Source organism: Sturnus vulgaris, unplaced genomic scaffold, assembly GCF_052056855.1.
Source record: "Sturnus vulgaris isolate bStuVul1 unplaced genomic scaffold, bStuVul1.hap1 Scaffold_141, whole genome shotgun sequence".
Lineage (NCBI taxonomy): Eukaryota > Metazoa > Chordata > Aves > Passeriformes > Sturnidae > Sturnus > Sturnus vulgaris.
The window spans coordinates 1381344-1404277 of record NW_028276063.1 but is presented as its reverse complement, the minus strand read 5'-3'; the positions used below and the strand labels follow the sequence as shown (position 1 = coordinate 1404277).

Genomic DNA, 22934 nt, shown 5'->3' with positions numbered 1-22934 from the left:
CAGAAATTGCCAGGCAAGGAACAGGAGGTTGGGGTTGCTGAAAGCTCAGGCTTGATGACAGAAAAGTAGCTTGGACTAGGAAGGAAATAGGTTGGACTACAGGGATGTTAAGCAATCATCTTCATGTTTTAGACAAGCTTCCCAGTGAGAAAAATCAGGGGGGAGTTCAACTTAAACCTCTCTTAAAAACCTCTTTTAGAAACTCCTTCAGAGAACTTGTTGGGTTTGGGGATGGGTTTTGGGGTTGGTTTGTGTTTTTTTTCCAAGATAACATTAGAGCTGATACACTGGCTTCACATTTTCAGGTCATCCTCACTGACAGAAGAGCTGCAACAATTTGAAACCCAAAGCAAATTGTTGCTGGAGACTGCAGAATATTCATCTGCGTTCAGGCTCGAGTCTCCTGGGAATTCCCTTCCCAATATGCAGAAACCTCCAGCAGCTCCTCCCAGTGCAGGGTCAGCCTGTGCTCACAGGCCTCTGCAAACACTGGAGAATTTGCCTCTTACCATAGCCCCTGTTTCCTTGAAGTAAGGAGGTTCTCCTTCCACCATCTCGATGGCCACAATGCCGAAGGACCAAATGTCCACCTTGGGGCCATAAGGAGACCTGGTCACAACTTCTGGGGCCATCCAGTGAGCAGTGCCCACCATGGAGCTGCACTGGTCCTGCTCAGGGCTGAGCTGAGCACAGAGGCCAAAATCAGCTGAGGACAGAAACAAACACTGTCAAAGACAGCTGCAATGAGGAAACCAAGCACAAAGATTCCCCACTCTCAAGGTGAGAATGCAGTAGTGAAGTCAGCTGGAAAAGTCCTCAGGGCTGTGGCCAAGGAATGATGGAACTGGACCCTTAAATAAACCCTCAGCGTTCATGCAGTGGCTTTTACTGATTCCCTTGCAGTTTAGATTCCAACTCCCGTCCCTCTGGAAGGGCCATGCCCAGAGCAAAGCCACTCCTGACACTCTGCTCCTCTCCTGAGCTCTCTGCACGGGGCAGCCGCTCTCAGCTGGCAGCAGGGGCCGGGCAGTGCCAGCAGCAGCACTTGTGGGGCTCTGACCATCACTGGAAACAGCCTCACACTCACACCCCGGGAGCACCGTGCCTGGCCACGAACACCCACCCAGCTTGACAGAGCCAGCCATTCCCAGAAGGATGTTGGAGCTCTTCAGATCTCTGTGGATCACCCGCTTGGAATGGAGGAAATCCAGGCCCTGCAGACACTGAGAGACAAGAAGAAACACAAGAATAAAAATCAATTGTCACAACACATCACACAAGAAAGGACAGTTTGGAATTCTCCCAGCAGCAACTTTGCTGTGACAGGCCAGGAGACAGTCCAGGCAAATGGTTCAAGGCAAAGCTGAGAACAGCAAATCAAATCAAATCAAATCAAAGAAAGACAGAGAGAGTACCACAGTAGCAGGAAAGAGGACAAGAACAGAGTAGAAGTGTAGTGATACTGGCAGGCCACTGACTCCAGAGGCTCTTCCTTCTCCAAGTAATAAAAACAACACAGAAACAAAGCCCTGAGCATGGAGCCCCTCCTGCTCTCACAGCCTGTTTGGAAGGACCATCGTGTCCAAGCCATGGGAAGCACAAGCAGGATCCCTCACCTCCCGACTGACAGCTGCCATCTCTCCTTCAGCCATGCGTGTCTGTCTGACAACGTCCTGCAAAGTTGCTCCATCCACGTATTCCATCACCAGCCAGAGATCTTCGTCAACAAGGAAGCTGGAAGAGGAAAACAACAGCATGGAGATGAATGTGCACTGCTCAATTTCCCCATGGAAAAGCCTCGAGTGGAGTTTTGTTTCCAGGTCAATTGTCAATGAGAACACGATCAGATGGAGAGACATTCCTGCACAGGCCTTGGAATCTGCACAGTCTGAAGGAGAAGGAGACACCTGTGAGAAAGGAGATGCCTTAGATGGCAAGCAAGTGAAAAACGCAGTTTAGCAACAGCCCAGATCAGTGTGGAACCACAACACTTGCCCCCAGCTGGTTCAGCATCTGAACTCATCAGTTCCACCATTCCCTCCAGAACAAGGCAATGCAACTTCCAGAGTTATCCAGGCAAGGAGGCCGTACAGCACTTGGGACAAAAGTTATCAACTCTTTGGAAAACCTTACACAAAGTCCCTTCAGAAACAGGCAAGGCCATTGAAAAATGGGCAAATGAGGCATTTCTGGAAACCTGGACTTCCTGGCATCTGCAGCAATGGAAAAGAGTTGGGAAGAAGAAGCCAAGGGAAATAATTTCTGCCATGGTTTTTCAGCACTTGTCATAAGGCACAGCAAAGGGGTCCAGCTTGAAGGAAAAACCAAACAAAAGCATGGAGGGAGTGAACTGCCAGGCTGTTGTTGAAGATATGGCCAGGTCAGGCTTTTTCAGAAGAGGCTACTGACTACGAATGAAAGATTAACACAGGGCCCTTGCACAGGATAAGACCTGAAGCACTCACCTGTCCAAAAAGATGACAATGTTGGGGTGGTTCTTGCCTTTCAGGAGCAGGATCTCATTCACAGCTCGTTCCCTGTTCTGCTCTCTGAGACTCATTTTCTTTATGGCCACCTGAAGTGACATTGCAGACCTTTAGCTGGAGGGGTCTGTGGCAGGAGACCACAGCAAGCATGGAGTGAATCTTTTTGGAGCGACAGAGCCAGGCTGTGCCAAACTGCCTTGGCATGGGACACCAGAGCTCAGCAAGTGCCATGCCCACAGCCCATTTCTCTGCTGGCTGGGGGCTGCTTACAGGACACGTGGCCAGAGACATTTGGCCTTGTAAGCTCTGCAGAAATGGTCCCTCAGCTGTCAGCCTCAAAGCTCTAACAACATTTTCTGCACCTACAGAATCTGCATCTTCTCAAATGGCCTTAGTTTATCACCACTCCGGTGATGATGATGATCATCATCATCGTTATTATTTAAACACATTTTGCAAGCAGGAGGTAATTCTGATGCTGTGAAACAGAGCAAAACAGCCCAGAACCCTTTAGCAATTCTACGGGACTTGGTCATGATTTCAAATGCCACTGCTCTGTTTGGGATTGCACAATAAAGCAGACACAGACATCCATTGTCACAGGGTGTCACTGACACCAGACCCAGTTGTGTTTCAACTGCAGCGTTTAGGAGAGAGCTTTGCTCTGGACATCCATCTTCTCATTTCTCTCCCTCTCTCTCTGTGAACAGCTGCAGTAGGACTAAAACCCCAAACTGAGCCCAAGCAGGATCTCTCCCTAATTAGGCCTAATTAGGCCTTTGAAGATGAAAAGCAGGATGGAAAAACTGCTAAATAGTGTTCCTGTCCAAGGCTGGGATGAAGATAAATTGGGCCTCAGTCTCCACCTGCTGATGCATTCATGGTTTTAGATATGAAGACCAAGCCATGGTGTCCAGCTCTGACAGACACCACTGCCCTCCTTGCATTCCTCTGGGCACTTCAGAAGCACCAAGTCTGTCCCAGCTGTGTTCTGAAGGCTGACACTGCTCTGCCTTCAGAGGAGCAGCCTGTGCAGGAAAGCTCTGCTGGGCCCCCAAAGCTGCAGCCACAGCTCCCAGCAGAGGGGAAAGCCCTCGGGAGCTGCCAGACGTGCTGGACGTGGTGGCACTGACCTCTCCTCCAGTGGCCCTGTCGAGTCCTTTATAAACAGTTCCAAAAGCCCTGGAGACAAAACAGCAGAGAAGAAAGAAGCAGAGCTTTAGGCTCTGGGAGTGAAAGGCAGCCCAGACAGGAGATCTCTGCTGCCTGCAGCATTCACAAAACACCTGCGTGCATCGACCCTTCAAACAGCAGTGCAGCAGCCACCAGCCGTCTGCCATGCAAGGTGTGCAAGAGAAAACTGAGCCCAACACGAAGGAAAAGGGCTGGAGCGAATGTCCACACTGAATTCCTTTAGTTCAAAACCTGAGGTGGGAGTTGGTGTCTAAAGAAGTGGAAAAGAATGTATTTCATCCTTTTGCATTTCCTGCCTAAGACTTGCAGGATCCACAAGGGCCCTGCCATCAGGCAGGTGATGCATTTTCCCCTCGAGTGCAGCAGCTCTGTGTCTGTTACTGAATGCATGGAGTTTATTACCTGTGCTGAAAAAAGCACTTCTTAGTTCTTCTTGAGAACTGTTTTCTGAGAGTCACCAGATGGTGAGTTGCTCTTTAGGGCAATCAAATTCCAGGCACAGAAGACCTTCCAGGTCCTGCTCCTTGCTGCAGGCAGGACACTGCCAGCCTCAGAGGCCTTTGACTGTGCCTTCTGACCACAGTTATCAATTCTGATCAAAACTGAGAGACAGCAGGATCATACCCCAGTGTCGGAGGGTGTTTGGAGCTCTCCTGACTCCAGCAAAATACCTGGGCCCTGCTTGTGCAGAAGGAACTGCCATGCACTTACCCTTGGCCAATCTGCTCCAGTCCCAGGTATTTCTCAGCAGGCTCCCCCACGCTCACGATGTTCCCTGAAAGAAACCACGTGGAAGATGCTCCCTCCCAGATGGAGACCCCGCCTTGCAGCAGAGCCAGAATGCAGCCCCACTCCCTGGGGCCATGAGCCCCTTGGTGTCAGCTGGGGAAGGACAATGAATGACTCGGTGACATTCAGCTGCAGAGCAGCACTGGGTGCAGCTCATGCTGAGACACACACACAGCACCCTGCTCTGGCACACAGGAACAGAACAGACGTACTCAGCTGCATCAGGCACCGCTCCCCTGTCCCCTCTGGCTGCAGGGCTGTGCTGCTGTCAGAATGTTCAGCCCAGGATCCCACAGCGGAGGGAGGTTCAGTGTGCTCTTCCCAAGCAGAAGGAGGTTCCTCGTCCTCTTCCCAAAATGCTGCAGGTTCTCCATCCTCTTCCCAAGCAGAGGCAGGTTCTCCATCATCTTTCCAAGCCGCGAGACGTTCACCATCCACATCCCGTGCTGGGATATGTTCACCCTCCTCTTCCCGAGCCACAGGATGTCCTCTGTCCTCATCCCACACCGGGAGATGTCCGTCGCCCTCATCCCACGCCATGGGAGCTTTTCTATCCTTGTCCCATGCCAGGGGATATCCACCATCCTCCTCCCATGCCGGGAGATGTCCACTGTCCTTGTCCCACACTGCGGGAGCCTTGCTGTTGTATTCCCAAACCACGGGGTGTTCACCATCGTCCCCCAGAACAGCGGGAATCTCACTGCTGTCTTCTTCCTCTTTGGAAGCAGAGGCAGCCAGAGGAGGTGCTGATGCAGCTTTGGTGCCCTGAGGACAGACAGTAGCGTGAGGGACAGGAAGTTCGATCTCAGTTCTCACCTTATTTATCCTCAGCTACACATCCAGCTGCACGAAGCACAAACAGAGTTCAGAGTTGTACAAACTAACAATGGGCTAAAAGTGACATTGCCACTTATTGTTGGGAATTCGGTATTTCACCATGGCTAAGGCAAATCCTCTGCCTGCAAAACCAGACCTGCAGCTCTTCTAAAACTCTTCAGCAGAAAAGGAGAAAACTGCCAGGGATCCCTTTGCTGCTGCTGCTGCTGCTGCAAAGACCCTGACAGGGACTTTCCTTCGGCCTCCCAGGATGGCACTCGGCTGCCACACACAGAGCTCACAATTTGCTGCACAATTCTGAACACCAGAGGTTTCTTCCCACTCACCGAAGGAGGAGCTGCTTGGGATCCACGCATGAGGTGCCCTGCAATGGGAGAGGGAACATGAACCAGATGCTGGTAGGAAAAAAATTGCCCGTGGTGGGAAATGCCACGGAGCAAGGTAACCCCAAGAGAACATTTTGCTTTCACAGCATCCCTCCAGGAGCCACAGTCCCTTCACAGAGCAAGCAAGAGAACAGCACAAAATCCTGGGCTGTGTCAGTTCTTGGCTGGACCAGCAAACAAAGGGAGTTCCAGGCTCCACTGCCACAGACGCCCTGCTCGAGGGAACAGAACCCCCCCAGGCCTCATTGCAAACGCCTCGCTGGCTGCAGACACCCCCTTTTTGAGCTGCAGCTGCTGGCAGGAGCTCTCCCAAACCAACGGTGTCTTCATGGCAATTTGGTTACAAAGTCAACTCAAAGGTCCAGAGGAAGAACAGAAAGCACACAGCAAGCCCAAAGCCACAGATGCTGCACCGAGAGAAAACCTCAACTTACTTGCCAAGTGGGTTAAAAAATACCCCGAATAAGCCACAGAGTACAGAGTGCAAACTGCAGCAACCACTTGCTGGATCATTGTGGCTGCGCTGCACACGTCTGCAGGCTGCACCCCTGCAGGCACACACGGACACGGGTCAGGGCTGGGCTGGCTGCCGAGAATGCCTCGGGCAGGAGGATCCTCCGGCAGTCAGCAGGCACCCAGAGCCTCTGGGCACTGAGGCCTCTGTGTCCCACAGCAACGGGAGCACCGCTGGGATGTGGCAACGCTCCTGTGACATCACAGCAGCAGCTCACGAAAAGAACGCTTGGAAGGTTCTCGGTGTCACTGTGATAGGTTGACTTAGGAAGAAGAAACTCAGAAGAGGTTCTTCCTAAGGGAATTTTTTCTGTGGGGGTTGGGATACCTGCAACAGCCAATTAAAGAAAGTTAGTTCGCTCCGGGAACACACATTTTGAAGGAGGTAATCCAGAACTGAGTCTCTTTGTCTTTCCGGTGGCTGAGCAGGTAACATCAACCCGAGCTTCCCCCTCCCCCATGCGGGGGGGAGGCTCGGGAGGCCGCTTGGGCCCCGTTTGCCAACGAGGGGGACCCGATGGCCGGGGGGAGAAAATGTTTTGTGATAAGACCTTCACGGCTTCCTCCTCCACAGGCCTGCGGCTCTGGCGTGGGGGGGAGGCCGACTCTTGCTGCTGCCGGACGGGCCGGGCCTGCCCGGGTGGCCATGAGCAGTGTGGGGCTGCAGCCCAGCCCCAGAAAGGCTGATTGACACCTCAGCTGCCCCCCCAGCACGGCCTGAGCCTGGCCCAACTTTAGTAGTTGTGTTAAACTTTAACTCTTTAGTGTTCAGATAAGATTTGCAAAGCCTCCAGCCTTTCCTTTGAATATGAAAGGGAATAAAAAGATTTCTGAAGTCAATGATGTAAGAGCTAAGTTTTTGAGATGGAAGGAGAATGAGAAGATGCTGAAATGGCTGAAAATATTTTTTAAAATTGTAGGGATGAACTGATGTACTGAATATTCCTATAAACCATGGAAAGAGACATGGGGGGATGGAATTGTTCCATGTAATAGAGGATTTGACCAAAGAGCACCTGTGTTGAGAATTTCTGCCCTGAGAAAAGAAGGGGATTTTGGTTTTCTGAAGATGAAGCCTGAGCAGAGAGAAAGGAGACAGAGAGAATCTTTGCTGTCGAACATTTCATTCTTAAAAGTAATACCCCATGAGACAGACGTGGCCCACATCTACAGCTTTTGGACGGCTGTAGAGTTGGGAGGAGCGTCACGGTTGCAGGTTCCCGGGCGGATGCAAATCGTGAAAGATAAAACCACAAGAGAACTGTCTTTTTCCTTCTTGTGGGAAAAATCCCTACAACTTCAATAAAAAGAGGCTTCTCTCTCCAGAAGTGAACTGAGAAAGACTAAACTGGGGACTGACCGAAGTATTTGTTATATGTTTGTTTTGTTGTTATGAAGATTAGGAGAGGGCGGGAAGGAGTGATCTGAAAAAATCTTATTCTGAATTTTTTTTTCCTTTCTCTTTGTTTATGTAGTTAATAAATTTTCTTTTATACTCTCTCAAGTTTTAGGCCTGCCTTGCTCTTTTGCTGCTGGTTCTGTCTCACAACAGGAAAAATAAGTTTATTTAAATTGGCAACTCAAAACGAAGACAATGACAAAGAGAGAAAAATAGAAATGGAATCGAGGTGGGAGGAGGGAAAGAGAGTGACAGAGCCAGATTAAGTAGAAAACCTCTCCAGTCTGTGGATCCCAGTGGCTTCCTGTGGATGCTCTACATCTCTGTCTTCTTGGTGCTCAGGGTCCCCCACAAACACGGAGTTCAGGGGGTCCATACACACTTGGGGCAGGTGGGAAGGCCCAGGTTCCTCCCCTGGCAGGGACAAGTCTGACACAGGCTCTGGCAGCAGCCTCGGGCTCTGCTGCATCCCTTTGCATCAGGAGCAGTGCTCTGCTGCAAGGCCTCAGCAGTGAGTCTGGGCAGCGCTTTGGGGCTCTTGGATGGATTCTGGCACCTCCTCAGCTGCCCCTCACGGCAATGTGCCGTGGATGTGGCCTTCCCGGGCTGGGCATTTTCCAGCGGAGCCAGTTTGTGTGAGGGAGGATGGGTGTTGAGTGCCTGTGAGCAGAGGTTCTCCCACAGCCCCAGAACTCTCGTCCTCCCTGGCTGGCTGTGGGCAGTGTGTGCAAACGTGGCCTCAGCAGATGAGCCTGTGGGCTACGGCCTCCCCCAGCCCCAGCCTGGCCCAAGCTGATTTTCAGGACAGCTGCTAGCTTTGCCTTTCTTTGGATACATTCTCCTGCCTCAGTCTCGTGTCCTTGTCCCTAGACCAGAGGCAATTGATCAATGGTGTCACCTTGATGGTACCTCAGGTGCTGTCAGGCCGCTCAAGTCCCAGGCCAAAGCTGCAGTCAGGTGAAGGAGGGCTGGGCTGGGGTGGTCTCAGCCTCTTTATTCAGTTTCGCCATAATGTGCAAATCTCCTTCCTGGCAGCGTTTAAGCCATTGCCCATAACATTTCAGTGTGTGACACCGCTGCTGTGCCCCGAGCCCTGTGAGGCCCAGTGGCCCAGGACAGACCCCCCGAGCCCCACAGTGCCAGGCCTGGCTTTGCAGGCTGGGCTGTGCGGGGCCAGAGGAATTGGCCGGATGGACGCAGGCAGGGAGTTGTGGTCAGAGGCTCCATGGGCGGCTGCAGGCCGGGGATGAGGGGTGTCCCTCAGGGAGGGCTCTGCCTCGGCCCCGGGGGGGCCCAATGCGAGGGCGAGGGGCTGGGGGGGCCATGGGGGCGTTCGATCAATGGGGAGGGCCCGGGGAGTGCTGAGAAGGGGGTGGGGAGTGGGGGGGAGGGAGGGGTCCCATGGATTTGGGGGGGGTCTTGATGAGTGTGGGGGGAGTCCCATGGATTTTGGGGTCCTGGTGACGGGGGGGGGAGCGGTGAGTGGGGGGAGTCTCATGGAAGGGGGAGGGGCGGTGAGTGAGGGGGGGGTCCTGGCGCGCTGGGGTGGTCCCAAGTATCCGGGGGGTTCCCTGCGCTTTGGGGCATTCGGTGAACGGGGGGACAGTGAATAGGGGGAACCCCGGTAAATTGGGGGGGGCCCTGGTGATAACCGGAGGAGGAAGGGGAGGGAAAGGAGCGAGCCCCAAGGGACGCCCCCCGGTGCTGGGGACACCCCGGTGCCCCCCCAGAGCACGCCCCCCCCCCATTCCCACTCCTGTTCCCGGGGGAAGTCAAAGGGGAGGGGAGGGGCGGAATCCCCGGGATGGGCAGGGGGGGCACAAAGTGGGGTCCGGGCCCTGTGCACCGGAGGGTGGTCGGTACACGAGGGGGGGGGTCCAGTCCCGGTGCCCGAGGGGGCGTCCCGGTGCCCGGTGATTCGTGAGGGGCTGTCCGGTGATTCCTGGGGAGGTCTCCGGTGGTCCTGGTGCATGACGGGGGGGTCCCGGTGACTCATGGAGGGGTCTCCGGTGATCTCGGTGCCCGAGGCTGGCGATGTTTGAGGGGGGGTCCGGCGGTCCCGGTGCACGATGAGGGGGTGTCACTGCTCGATGGGGGGCGGGGAGTCCCGGTGCACGGTGACGGTGCTGATTGATGGGGGAGGTCCTCTGGTGGTCCCGGTGCCCGGTGATTGATGGAGGGGGTCTCCGGCGATTCCTCGGGAAAGGGGGGGCGGTCCGGTGATGCCGGTGCACGAGGAGGGGAGAGAGGAAACTCGAGGGTCCTGAGGGGATCCCGGTGCACGAGGACGGTTAAATTCGGGGGTCCTGGTGCTCGGAGGGGGGGTTGGTTCCTGGTGTGTGGCACAGAGAGAGACCCCGGTGACACTGGGGACCCTGGCACGGGGCTGGTGACACTCAGGGGCTCCCGGTGGCACAGAGACTCTGCCCAAATTCTCTGGCACGAGGTCCTGGTGGCACGAGGGGCTCTCAGTGATACGAGGAGCTGGTGGCACTCTAGGGGCTCCTTGTGGCACAAAGAGCTGGGGGCACTTGAGGAGCTCTTGGTGACATTCGCGGGGCTCTCGGTAGCACCAGGAGCGCCAAAATTCCTCTCAGTGACACGAGGGCCCCCCTAAATTCCTCTGGGTGACACAAAGAGCTCCCCAGATTGGTCTGGGTGACACGAGGATCCGTCGCACGAGGACCCCCAAAATTCCTCGAGCGAAATCCCCCGAAATCCTCGCGCGGGACCCCCCACTCAGCGCGAGCTAAACCCCAGCCCCCCCTGCTCCTCACCCCGGGGGTCTCCGGGTGATCTCGCCCCAGGTCCTCCCCTTTCCCCCTTTTCCCCTTAGGGATGAGAAGGTCGGAGGGACTGAAGGGGGGGTGCAGGTGCGGGTTTTTTCCGGGGGGGTCCCGGCGGCCCCCGGGACGGGGTCAGTGCTCAGCAGCGGGGCCGCGCCGCTCGCACCCGTTGGCCGAGATCGGAGGAGGCGGGGGCGGTCCGGGGACCCCCCTGGGCCCCCAAATCACACCCGGTTCTGCTGCTTTAGTCCTGTGCTCCCAGCGCTGATTTTTCTCTTTATTCAGTCTTTTGGTGTATTTTTTTTGCTAAGATTTAATAAACCTTTAAAATTTTACAAAGTGAGCGTCGTTTCTCCAACCCTGCACTGCCGCGGTAGGAGGTGCAGTTGGAAGGAGGGAGGCGAGTGGAAAGCTGGTTTGAAGGGTCTTCATTTACTTCTCATTATCCTGCTCTGAGTTTTTGGAGTTTTCTGCCAGAAATCTCTCCCCTCTCCCACTCATCCACAGGGGTTTGGGGCAGTTTTCCCTTTTTGGGGGAAATTAAAGCCAAGCACAGACGCTCCTAATTAGGGGTAGCGGCAGTGCGGCTCCAGGGCTGCGCACTGAGCCGGAGGCAGCGAACACGCGGGGCTGGGAAAGGCGTGCCGGCCGCTGCGGAGAACTTTGTTTGTGTTTCCAGGCCAATGGCGGCTCGGGCCCGGGCCCGTTCCAGGGCTGTTCCTCATCTCCGCCTTTGCCCTCCCACAGCCCGGGGGGCCCTGAGAGCGCGGGCCGAGGCTGGGCCGTGTGCAGAGCCCGCCCCTCGCTGCCATTGGCTGATTGTGCCAATGTCACTCCTGGTTGTCGCGCGCTGATTGGGCAGAGCAGCAAAGGCGCCATTGTGGCAGCGTCTGTGCGGGCCCGGCAGCGGCGGCAGCGGCCGGAGCCCGGGGAGGCGGCGGCGGAGCTCGGAGGCGGCCCCAGCGCAGGTGGGAGCCGCGCTGGGTTCTGCGGGGGCTCGGGGCTCGCTGCGGGCCGAGGGGGCGGCAGGGGGCTCTGGCGGGTTGGTTGTGCCGGTGCCGGCCCGTGTTGGCGCTGGGCTGAGGGCGCTGCGGGAGCGGCTGCCCGCGGTCTCCTTCCCGCTGGGGCCTCGGCAGGAGCCGGTGCCGGAGCAGCGCTGGCTCGTCCCGGTTCGTGTGGGTGGCACAGAGGTGTCTGCCCTGTGCCCGGGGCTGTGCGGGAAAATTCCCGTGGGCAGAGGTTTTTGTGCCCGCAGGAGACAGAGGAGTCCTTCAGAAGTGACTTTATTGATGAACAAAGAGAGGCCATGCGGCATTTGCCATGCGGTCTCTAAAGCGTCGCCTCCTTTTTATCCTCATTTTCCCGCCCCCATCTCCGTCCCCTCTGGCTGAGGTACTTGGAAGGTTCAGACTTCCCGATCCACCTACTGCATGTCCTCGTTAATATGCACTCCTACTACGATATTAATCTTACTGCTTTCAATCCCTCATTTTCTTATTTTCTCAAGAATTGCCTTTACAAACTTTTAATTTCCATTGACTCAATCTCTTTTCCTGCGTCCTCTTTGGCGCAAGGTGTCGTGCATGGTAAAAAGCTGAGAGTTGCTGCAGCACGTCAGAGGAGGAGCAGCATTCGTTAAAGCCATGGTATTCCAGGGAACCCCGAAAACGTGTCCCATTCCCATCCTTTCCCTGTTTGGACTGGTACCTGAGCTAATTTCTTATTTCCTTTGTTATCTGTTTCACCACTTTTCAGTTATCATCTATTTGCGAACAGCAGTTTGAGTCATGTAATTTTGCGTAAACTCCTCCTCCTTCTGTTAATAGATAATCTGATCCTATCCCATGGGAAATGTCTCCTTCCTTATTTCAGTGGATTGGTCGTCAGGAAGGTCAGGAGCTGGAGCTGTCTGGTTGGTTATTATTTCCAGGATTCTTTTTATCCTAATTCTGCCACTCAAATTATGGATGGATTTTCTGTGTCCTGGTATGAATTCGTTAGGGTTCCCAGGGGCTGGTCCATGGTGTAGGATTGGCTCTGGTGTCTGTTCATCTTTTTTGTGTTTTTGGGTGCTCCCTCCATCCAGGGCTGCATCAATTGACCACTTTTCTCGAATTAAATCACCACATACTTGGATTTCCAACTCATTTCCCCGAACTTGTGGCACCAAAACCACCCCAGTGCCCCAATACACCCTATATAACCTGGACAGTGACAGCACAGGTTGGAGCAGGGAGAGGGATGATTCTCCCCCACTATTTTTAGTAAAGCTTTCCCAACATTCTCCGTTTGCTGATTCCCTTTGCAGCTTAACCAATTTCTGTTGCAGTCAGATATCCTCACTATGGGCTCTGCCTTTAGTTGTGCAAATTCCATCTGTGCAAGCAGGCAGAGCTTGGAGTGGGGGACAGAAACAATCACCGAAATTCCTCCCCCAGGCATGAAGATCCTGGTTCATTGTGCACACATTGCCCTAGCAGTGTTAATTTGCATTTCTAAAGCTCCTGTCCTGGCTGTGCCTGGATCCAGTGCTTCTATTACAGAGCAGCCATTAGGTGATCCACATGTGCACCCCCACAATCTGTTTTTTTTTCTTTTCTCTTTTTTTTTAAGGATATTTTACTAACTGTTTATGTGTTGAAGCCTCAGTATTAATACTCTTGTAGTTTTGCAAAATGCAACATAAAGGTGAGCATCGAAAAACTCTTTCTGAAATTGTGCCATCATTAAGAGCCACCCACAAATACACACAAAGAAATTCCAATGCAATCTAGATTTTTCTGTTTCTTCTCCTAGGAGTACAAATTGATTCTCATACCCTTGGTCCAAACCCAACTCAGAATATAAAAGTAGGATTACTATGACAAATTTTCCTAATGGTGTAATCTTGTCACTGAAAGTGCAGGAAAAACAAAAACTCTCCAACAGTATGTTAATGTTAGAGAGTCAAGGCAGTACTTGATCCTGGTCAGGATGAGCAACAGAAATCATTTCATCCACACATAGCCCGGGTGTGCAGAGAAATTCATTCCATGAGATGTGAATTTTACGGGATTTTCCCTAAACTTTTTACTGTCTGAACCCATTGAAATCCATTGGTTTAGTGTTCATTGTTTCCAAGCTGTGTAGTTCTTAGTGTTTGGTTTCCTATTGCACACGGATTTCTCCTCTTCTGATGTTAATTAGATCCACATTCCTGGATTTCCTTCTCAGTCTTTTCCAGACCAGGTGTCTCCATCTGAGCCAGGGGCAGTGTCTGGGGTGGGTGTTCCTTGATGTTTGCTGATGTTTCCTTGATGTTTTGTTGAATGTCGTTCTCTTTGTGGGTATCTTTTGGGCTATTCCCAGGTTGTTGCAGTGGTTATTTCTGTTGAGTGGTCTAAAATTCCTTTTCAAAAAAGCTTTTAAAATCTCTTTCCTGGGACAAATATAAAGCAAGCTTGACTAGTAAAATGAAATGTAAAAAAAATTAAATTTGGTATACTTTCCAGCAATGGAATCGCAGGCAGCCCAGTGTGTGAGTGTAATTGAGAGTCCTGGGTGGATGCTGTGAACAGCAAAGTGCCAAGGCAGGCTCTGTGCCAGCCCAGCTTCCTGTGGCAGAGATTTCACAAGAGACAGGATTCTGGCCACAGACTGCATGAAATATACATCCCTTATCTCCAGCCCGCACTAGGTGGAGAATTACCAGGGTAAGGAATTGCAAAGATCAATTCCACGGGAGAGAATTGAATATCTGCCCTGGCTCTGGCCAAAGGTTATAATGGCCGGATGCTTGGCCTTCAGCCAAGGGCACACACTGACTCAGAAAACACTTCCTAAATGCAGCAACATGTTGCATATTCATAGACCTTCATGCATTATTCAGAATCATTCTCCTTGACCTGTAAATAATTCTTTTTCCTTCTCTGGTGTTCCATAATCCAGGACTGTGAATAATTTTCTGATTATCTTTTTTAGGATTCTCTGAGTTAGTTACATGAACAAAAGCTTTTTACATTAAAATATTATAGTCCAAAGAATTATATTTATCACTACTACTTATAAGTTCTGTTAATCACAGAACTAAAACTATATTCACGCAGCAAAGTTTTTCAACATAGAATATTCATTTTAATATTTACAAAAAGCCAGTAATGTAATATAATACGTACTTAAAACACACATACAATTCAAATTTCTTTTCTGAGACTTGAAGTGCCATAGCTAGGTCACCAGTTGTTTTGTTATTTTTCATTTTCTCAGCTTTTGTTTCTTTTCTCTTGTCCATACCACAACATTGAAGCTATTGGGGTTTAAAAAGTCATACAATATTCTGGCTAGAACCGGGAATCCTCAATCCAGGTCCTGCAATTTCCTATTAATCCTCAGAATTCTTGCACATCCTTTTCAGTCCTGGATTACTTCTGAGATTCCCCAGATCCTCTCTGGGTCAATACACCACAAACCTTCATTTCAAATACGTCCTGAATATTTAACACTATTCTCCATCATTTCCTCTTTTATTTCAAATACTCAAAAATTATTTTTAGCCTGAACATTCAGCCATTTCATAGAGGCTTCTTCTGCCACTTCTTGTCCTCCTGATTGCAGCAAGTCATCCACATCCTGCATTAACCCAATCCCTGGGGTTGGGGTAAATTCTTGTGATATTTTCTGCAAGGCTTGCCCCAATAAGGCTGGTGCTTCCGTGCATCCCTTTAGAAGGACCATCCATGTCTTTCCCATTTTCCCTTCTACCTCTTGTTCCCACTCAAAGGCAAAATCCAGTTTACCATCCTGTGTGAGTGGGCATCCCCAGAAAGCATCTTTGCCATCAAGGACTGAATGGTGGCAGTGTGAGGAGGGCACCTGGTTCAGGATGGTGTAAGGATGTGAGAGCCCGTGGGTGCTGGGGCCCCCTTGGGCCCTGGGGTTCATCCCTCAGGGGTTGTAGAAACTCTGCCATGGCCTTTGCCTTCGCCTTGGCCTTTTCCTCATCCCTTCTTGCATTCCCCTGCTGTGCCTTTGTGACCAACTGCTCCAGGGGCTTCTTCTGCCCCTCCTGCAGCCCCCTCAGTGCCTGGGGGTGCTCATCCTCTGACAGCTGCTGAGCTTTCTGCTAAATCATTCCTTTCTGCAGTGACCCAGAGAAAGTCCTTAAAAGCTAATCTGGATGCTTGCACGTCCAATGCCCATTTCGCAGCTGTTCCTTCCTGCTGCTCCTTGTGCTGTGGCTGCCGTGGCCAGCCCGTATCCCAGAGCCGGTGCCTGTCCTGCCGCAGTGTCCAAACGCGGCCCCCCCGGCGGGCAGGGCCGGCAGCTCCACGGGGCCGGGCAGCGGCCGGGGCGTCCCGCAGCCTCCTGGGGGCCGGGGGCCACTGCCGGGCCTGCAATTGCCGGGGGGTGCTGGGCTCAGGCAGCGCCCGGCGCTGAGCCCCGGCCCGGCCCCGCAGCTCCCCACAGGCCCCCAGCCCGTGCTCCCGGTGCCGCCCCTCTGCGCCCGCTCCTGCCGCTGCCCAGCACAGAGAAACCCCCTGCAATCCTCACCTCCTTGTGTGCCTGTCCTGGGAACCGCGGATACAAAGGATCTGCAGCAGCTGGCAACTTCTGAGGATAAGAGCCTACTGAAAAACATCCTCAGAATTTTTCTCTTCCTCCTCTTTTCCATCACCCTTTTTCTTCCCACAGAGATTCCTCCTGCTGCTTCTTTCCTGAACCATATTCCTGCACACTCCCCTTCACCCAATCCCTTCCCAGTACACCAACACCATCCATCCCTTGCTGTCTAAATCTCTTCTGGACTTCCCTTATTGCCCCTCTGGGTGTCCATATCCTTGATTACCTCTGGAATAATGTACAAACTCCCTCAACATGCTCCCAAGGAACCCTTCAGAGATATTTTGGGATCATCATCTCTTTTGCTGGGATCCCTTCGTGGCTTTCCCTTTTTACCCTCCATGGGTGCCCTGCCATGTTTAGTCCCCGAAGATCCCACTGTAGTCACTGCTGAGATTTTCAGTGCTGTCTGGCTGCCGACTCTTCCCAGCCCCCCTGATCTGTCACTCGTCGGTCTCCCGGCCCCAGCGCCCCCCGCCAGGGGAATTTGGGGAGGTGGGAGCGGGGAGCGCCAAGGCCGGGCCCCCCCGCGCTGTGGTGGCGGCAGCGGCTGCAGTGGGGAGCGAGTGCGGGCGGGAGCGGCCGAGAGCCCAGCGCTGCCCCAGCCCGAGCTGCCCCAGCTCCATCGCTGCCCCTGCGCTGGGATGCTGTGGGTTTGGGGGGAAGAGGGAGCCGGCAGTGGGTGCTGGGCCTGGGGGCAGCAGGAGAAGGGAAGGAGAAGCAGGGTTGAAGAACAAAATGGTCAAAGGATGCACGTGGGAGGAGCAGGTGGGATTGTGCAGGAGAAAGAAGAGTAATGGAGGAAGAGGAGTGTGAGGAAGAGTAGGGACACCGCAAGAGGGTCAGAAATGGGAAGCAGCACAATGTTCCACTCCTCCCTGTATCTGCAGCCTCTGCCTCAGCCCCAGGAGCGTTGCTCCCCCCACATGCAGCAGGTGACTGAAGAGGACCATCCATGATTTTCACAGGGGTGAATCTTGGTGTTTGTGAGCTTTATTGGGCTAAATGTTGGTGCTTTGGTTTTTTGCAGCGGCTGAATCTTTATATTTTGGAAGGGATTTGGGCTGAAACTTGCTTTTTGGGGAGTTTTTGATCTATGTCTTGATGTTTGGATAATTTTTGTGCTGAATCGTTGTGTTTTGGAGGTTCTTAGAGACACAAGATGCCCAATGACTTCCTGAATTGCACTTTGGAAGGAGAAACCCCCAGCCCGAGGTGCTCTCTTGTGTTTTCCCCCAAACCAGGATTTGTCATTCCAAAGGCGTCGGTGGATGGAGGAGGAGGAAATACCCCAGAGATCCCACAGGAAGAGGGGCTGCAAACCCAGCCCAGGGATCTGCGAGGAGGAAAGACCCTCCCTGAGCCGGGAAGGCGGCCGGAGATCCAGGCAGAGCTCAGAGCTGGTGGAGAAGCCTCATGGAGGGGAGAAGCCCCACAAGTGCTTGGAATGTGGGAAGGGTTTCAGCTACAGCTCCAAGCTGATCCAACACCAGATGATCCACACTGGGGAGAAGCCCTACGAGTGTGGGAAATGCAGGAAGAGCTTCAGGACTATTTCTTATCTGATGCAGCACCAGGTGATCCACACAGGGGAACGGCCCTACAGCTGCTTGGAATGTGGGAAGAGTTTTGCGTGGAGCACTGCCCTGAGAAGCCACCAGCGCATCCACACTGGGGAGAGGCCCTACAAGTGTCCTGAGTGTGGGAAGAGGTTTCAGACCAGCTCCAGTCTCCTCCTACATGAGCGGATTCACACAGAGGAGAGGCCCTTCCGCTGCCCCGACTGCGGGAAGAGATTCAACCGCAACGACACCCTCACTGTCCACCGGCGCATCCACACTGGGGAGAGGCCCTACGAGTGTCCTGAGTGTGGGAAGAGCTTCTCACACAGCTCTCACTTGAACCGACACCAACGGAGGCACCACTAAGGGAAGCCCTGTGAGTGCCCCGAGTGTGGGAAGAGCTTCGTGCTCTGCTCCAGCTCCATCCCCCGTGGGAGGATCGGTGTTGGATGATCCCCAGTGACCCCCGTTGGGCAGAGCCCTGGTGATCCGTGGGACTGGTTATCCCCGTTGGGTGGGGGGAAGGGGTTGGAGAGATTTCTTTCCCTTCTCCTTGTGCTGCTGTGATTTGGTTGGTAATAAATTCCCTCGCTGTGCCCAGGCTGGCTCTGTTGTTCCCGTGCCGGTGCTCGGGGCGGGATCTCTCCTGTTCCTTCTGTCAACTGCCGGGCCTCTCCTCAGCCAATCAGAGAATGCGATGAAGAAGATTCAGCCAATCAGAGAGAGCAGCTGTGATGACTCACCGGTTGCCGGGCAGACCCGCAGCACCCAGTGTTCCCCACCTGGACCCGCCCTCCCCGCCCAGTCACGATCCCCCCGCGGGGTCCCCCCAGTTCCTCCCCAGTCCCGCCCCACAATAAACGGGACCGGGGCGAACTGGGAAACTTTACTGGGAACAATGGGAGCAGCTGTGCTGGGGGGTCACACGGTGCCTCCAAAATCAGCGGGTGGATGGATCTGGGGGTCCCAGCTGGTGGAAGGCCACTGCTGCTGGCTCAGGAGCTCTGTGGGCAGAGAAGAGTGGGTGACCCTGGGTGGGGGCCCCAGGGGGAGCACACACGCTCCAGGATAGGGGGCATATGACTCCCTAGGACCCCCCTCACCTTCTTTCGCAGGTAGAGCCGAGCCCCTGGGCCAGGAAGCCGAAGCCAAACATGGAACCCTCGATCCCCATTGGCACCTTGCTGCTGGCGGAGTCCGGCGGCATCTCTGGGTGTCCAAAGGGGTCAGGACCCCCAAAACCTCTCAGACACCCCAAGCCCCTACAAGCACCTTCCCAATCGCCTGCAGCCCACCCAGGACCCACTGAAACCTCCTCCTAAACTCTTCCCAGCCACCCCAGGACCCACCAAAGCACCTCCTGTCCCTTTCAGGATCCCACAGCCCCCTCCCAATTGCCCCCCACTGCCCAAGAACCCCCAGACCCTCTCCCAGTCCCTTCCCAGTCCCACCAGGATTCACCTACACCATCCCAGTCTTTTCCCATCACAACCAGCCTCATTCCAACTGCTTTCCAATTCCTGATCATTTTCCATCCCCTCCAGACTCCCTCAAATTCCTCCCAGTAACACCCAGTACCCCCAAACTCCCTCCCAGTGCCCACCAGGACCCCTACAACCCCATCCCGCCCTCCCCAGCATTCTTCAAACTCCTTCTCAGACCTTCTAAACCCCTGAGCCGTACTCCCAATTTCAAGTAGACTCTCTGAAACTCTCCCCCAGTTACTCCCAGCACACCCTAATCCGTCTTCCAGCTCTCCCGGTTCCTCTCCCACTCCCCCCACACTGTGGGGTCTGGGCCGTGCCCCAGTGCCGGCTCAGGGGGTGCTCCAGGCTGACGTCTCCACCTGGAGCTGGAGCTGAGCCCGTGCCAGGAGGGGTTTCCAGCCGCACCAGGAGCTGGTAGAAATCCAGTCCCCATTGGGGACCAGGTCAGTGGCCACCACGTGTCCCGAGAGCTCCTGCTGGCCCTGGAACCAGCTCAGCTGGATGTCGGCAGGGTAGAAATCCATCAGGGAGCAGAGCAGGCAGCCGGGGCCGGGCTGGGAGCTCGAGGGCCGCAGTGAGATGGGGACACTGGGGGGCGCTGGGAGAGAGTGGGGACACACTGGGATCAGCTTGGGAGAACTGGGATCTGTGAAGGAGGGCTGGTGTGGTACTTTGAAAGACTGGGAATAAAATTGGAGAGAGTGGAGTGGATTGGAATAATGGGAGAGAGGGTAGCGGTCTGGAATTGGACTGAAAAGGACTTGGAACAGACTGGAAGTGCCTGGGAAGGCACTGGGAGAGACGGTGGAGGTCCCGGATTGGAATTAGAAACACTGGGAGTGGACAGGGAATGGAATGGCTGTGGACTGAGAGGAATTTGGAGGGACTCTGGTGACACTCGGAAGGACCATGAGGACGCCGGGACAGACTGGGATGGACTGGGAGAGACTGGGATGGACAGGGAGAGCCACTGTAGTCACTTGGGGTGAGGGGCAGGAGGCCCCGGGGATGGGCACAAGAAGGGCTGACGTGTCTCGGGTGATTCCCAGGGAGGTTTTGGGGGGCTCCAGGGTCATTCCCAGGGCAGGGCCCGAGGGGACACGCTCTGCCCCACGCTCACCTCTGCGCTCCACGAGGAATGGGCTGGACAACTCGTAGTTGTGCCGGCAGTGCCTGTCCACCGCAGCCCGTCTGTACTCCATCCATTGCGGGTCGCTGTTCCAGTGCCTGGCAGCCTTGTCCCCAAAGGAGGTGTCCCCACGTGCAGCCCCACATCGCTGCCCAAGTGCAGGAACTGCTCCCGGTTGGAGATGTTCCTCTCCACGAACCTCAGCCGGTCGGTGCCGTGAATGAAGTGACACTCGGACTAAACCATCTCCTGGAACAGCGCTGTGTGTGCAGGACACAGGTCCGGGGGTGTCCCCCCAGCAGCCCAGAGTAGCCAAGAGCTCCGGGGCAACCCCGGCTCCGCAGCCCCAGTGCCCCGCGGCCGCCATGGGACCCTTCTTCCCGCTGTCCCAGTTCCTCTTTTCCACCCTTCTTTGTCTTTTCCTCCCCCTTTCCCAACACTCCCCAGTCGCCTGCCCCCCGCAACATCTGTTTGGGGGTCCCACCTCCCCATTTCCCTTTCTCTCACCACTGTTCCCACCGTTCCCACCACTTCCCTTCCCGCCCCTCCCGCTCACCCGAGAGCTCCGCGCCCCCAGCCCGGGGGGCTCCCAGTGGCACCAGTAGGGCCCCAGCTGCCCCACACGCCCCATGGCCAGCGCCGGGCAGGGTCTGACACCTCTCCCCTGTTGGAACCCTGGAAACTGAGGGGTTTGGGCTTTCTCTGCTGACAGGCACTGACCCCCAGGAAAACACTGCTTTTGACCTGAGGCTCTGAAGAAGGTTTCCAGAATTGAGTGATAGATCTGGGATCACTGGTGTGTTGTTGGAATAGAAATGTGCAGTGTCACATATTGGAAAATTTAGAATTTGTGATTTTAGAATATAGTAATATATATTAAACAAGATGGAGATTTTAGGGCGGAGGTTTCTTTCTTCTTCACTTTCTTCATGGGTCAGGGTGGTACTTCTGTAATTAGAAAATTCCGCATTTCAGGTCACGGGTGATTGGTTCTTGGGCTATTATGGTGTCTTTTTTTAATTGGACTCATTGGTCCTTAAAAGGCCTTGTAGAGAGAGATACGTGTCCATTTTTAGCCTGTTACCTAGAAGTGTTGTAGAACTCACTGTAATATAGATAAGAATTAATAAATATCTGAGTCTGAACACGAAATTCCGTGTCTAGAGCATTTAATCTCGACTCTAGAAAAAGAAAAAAGAAGATAAAACGCGATACCCCCTCCCCAAATTCTCCTGGCGGGGGGCGCTGGGGGCGGGGCGCGGGTGGAGTCCAGGTGAGGAGCTCTGGGCGCTCTGGGACTGCCTGAGGAGTCATCAGCGCCGCGCGCTCTGATTGGCTCAATTATTTTGGTGCCTTCTCTGATTGGCTGAGGAGAGGCCCGGGAGTTGAGAGGAGGACCGGGAGAGATCCTGCCCCAGGCTAGCGGTGGAAGAACATCCAATTAACAAGGCATGCAGATCATTTCCCAGCGGTGCCCACACTCCTGTAGGAACTAAATGCACCGAGGATCTCACGAGGGTCACCAACTCTGTGGCGGCCAAATCCAGCCCTGCGCTCCCTGCGGGTGCGGGCACTCTGGGAAGGGCTCAGCTGCGGCTCAGATGGCCGGAGAGTGGCTTGGTGGTCACCTCGTGTGTGAGGCAGTGATGGGCTGGGGAGATGCGTGGACACCACATGATCAGAGAGCTGACTGGGTAAAGGGACACGCCAACAGCGACACCGCAGTGACAGGCAGACAATGCGGGCTTGTTTCAGTAAAGTTTGGGCTAAGTTTGGGTTAAGTTTCGAGTATAAAAAGGCTCAGTTGGTTACAATAAACGATCTTCTTCGGAGCAAGCAATCAAATCTGTGTGTCTTTGTTCCTCATTGCTACACATGACCATGAGATGACCATGACGATGACTCAGCTGTGATCCTGACATGACCATCTGTCTTCGGTTTGAGTTGCCAATTTAAATAAACTTATTTTTTCTGTTGTGAGACAGAACCAGGAGCAAAAGAGTAAGGCAGGCCTAAAACTTGAGAGAGTATAAAAGAAAATTTATTAACTACACAAACAAAAAGAGAGAGAAAAAAAAATTCAGAATAAGATTTTTCAGATCACTCCTTCCCGCCCTCTCCCAATCTTCATGTCTCTTTCTATGGTTTATAGGAATATTCAGTACATCAGTTCATTCCTACAATTTCACAAAAAGATTTTCAGCCATTTCAGCATCTTCTCATTCTCCTTCCATCTTAAAAACTTAGCTCTTACATCACTGACTTCAGAAATCTTCTTATTCCTTCATATTTAAAGGAAAGGCTGGAGGCTTTGCAAATCTTATCTGAACACTAAAGAGTTAAAGTTTAACACAACTACTAAAGTTGGGCCAGGCTCAGGCCGTGCTGGGGGGCAGCTGAGGTGTCAATCAGCCTTTCTGGGGCTGGGCTGCAGCCCCACACTGCTCATGGCCACCTGGGCAGGCCCGGCCCGTCCGGCAGCAGCAAGAGTCGGCCTCCCCCCCACGCCAGAGCCGCAGGCCCGTGGAGGAGGAAGCCGTGAAGGTCTTATCACAAAACATTTTCTCCCCCCGGCCATCGGGTCCCCCTCGTTGGCAAACGGGGCCCAAGTGGCCTCCCGAGCCTCCCCCCCGCATGGGGGAAGGGGAAGCTCGGGTTGATGTTACCTGCTCAGCCACCGGAAAGACAAAGAGACTCAGTTCTGGATTACCTCCTTCAAAATGTGTGTTCCCGGAGCGAACTAACTTTCTTTAATTGGCTGTTGCAGG

At 53.8% G+C, this 22934-nt stretch overlaps 1 protein-coding gene across 1 annotated transcript in view; it reads left to right on the top strand.

The window, feature by feature from the left end:
• Nucleotides 1-22934, top strand: part of LOC148219412 (uncharacterized) — a 108911-nt gene that overhangs the window by 24922 nt on the left and 61055 nt on the right. The window contains exon 2 of the mRNA XM_088157676.1: nt 17454-17906. Within this exon, the coding sequence (XP_088013802.1) occupies nt 17454-17906 (453 nt within the window). The remainder of the gene's footprint in view (nt 1-17453; nt 17907-22934) is intronic.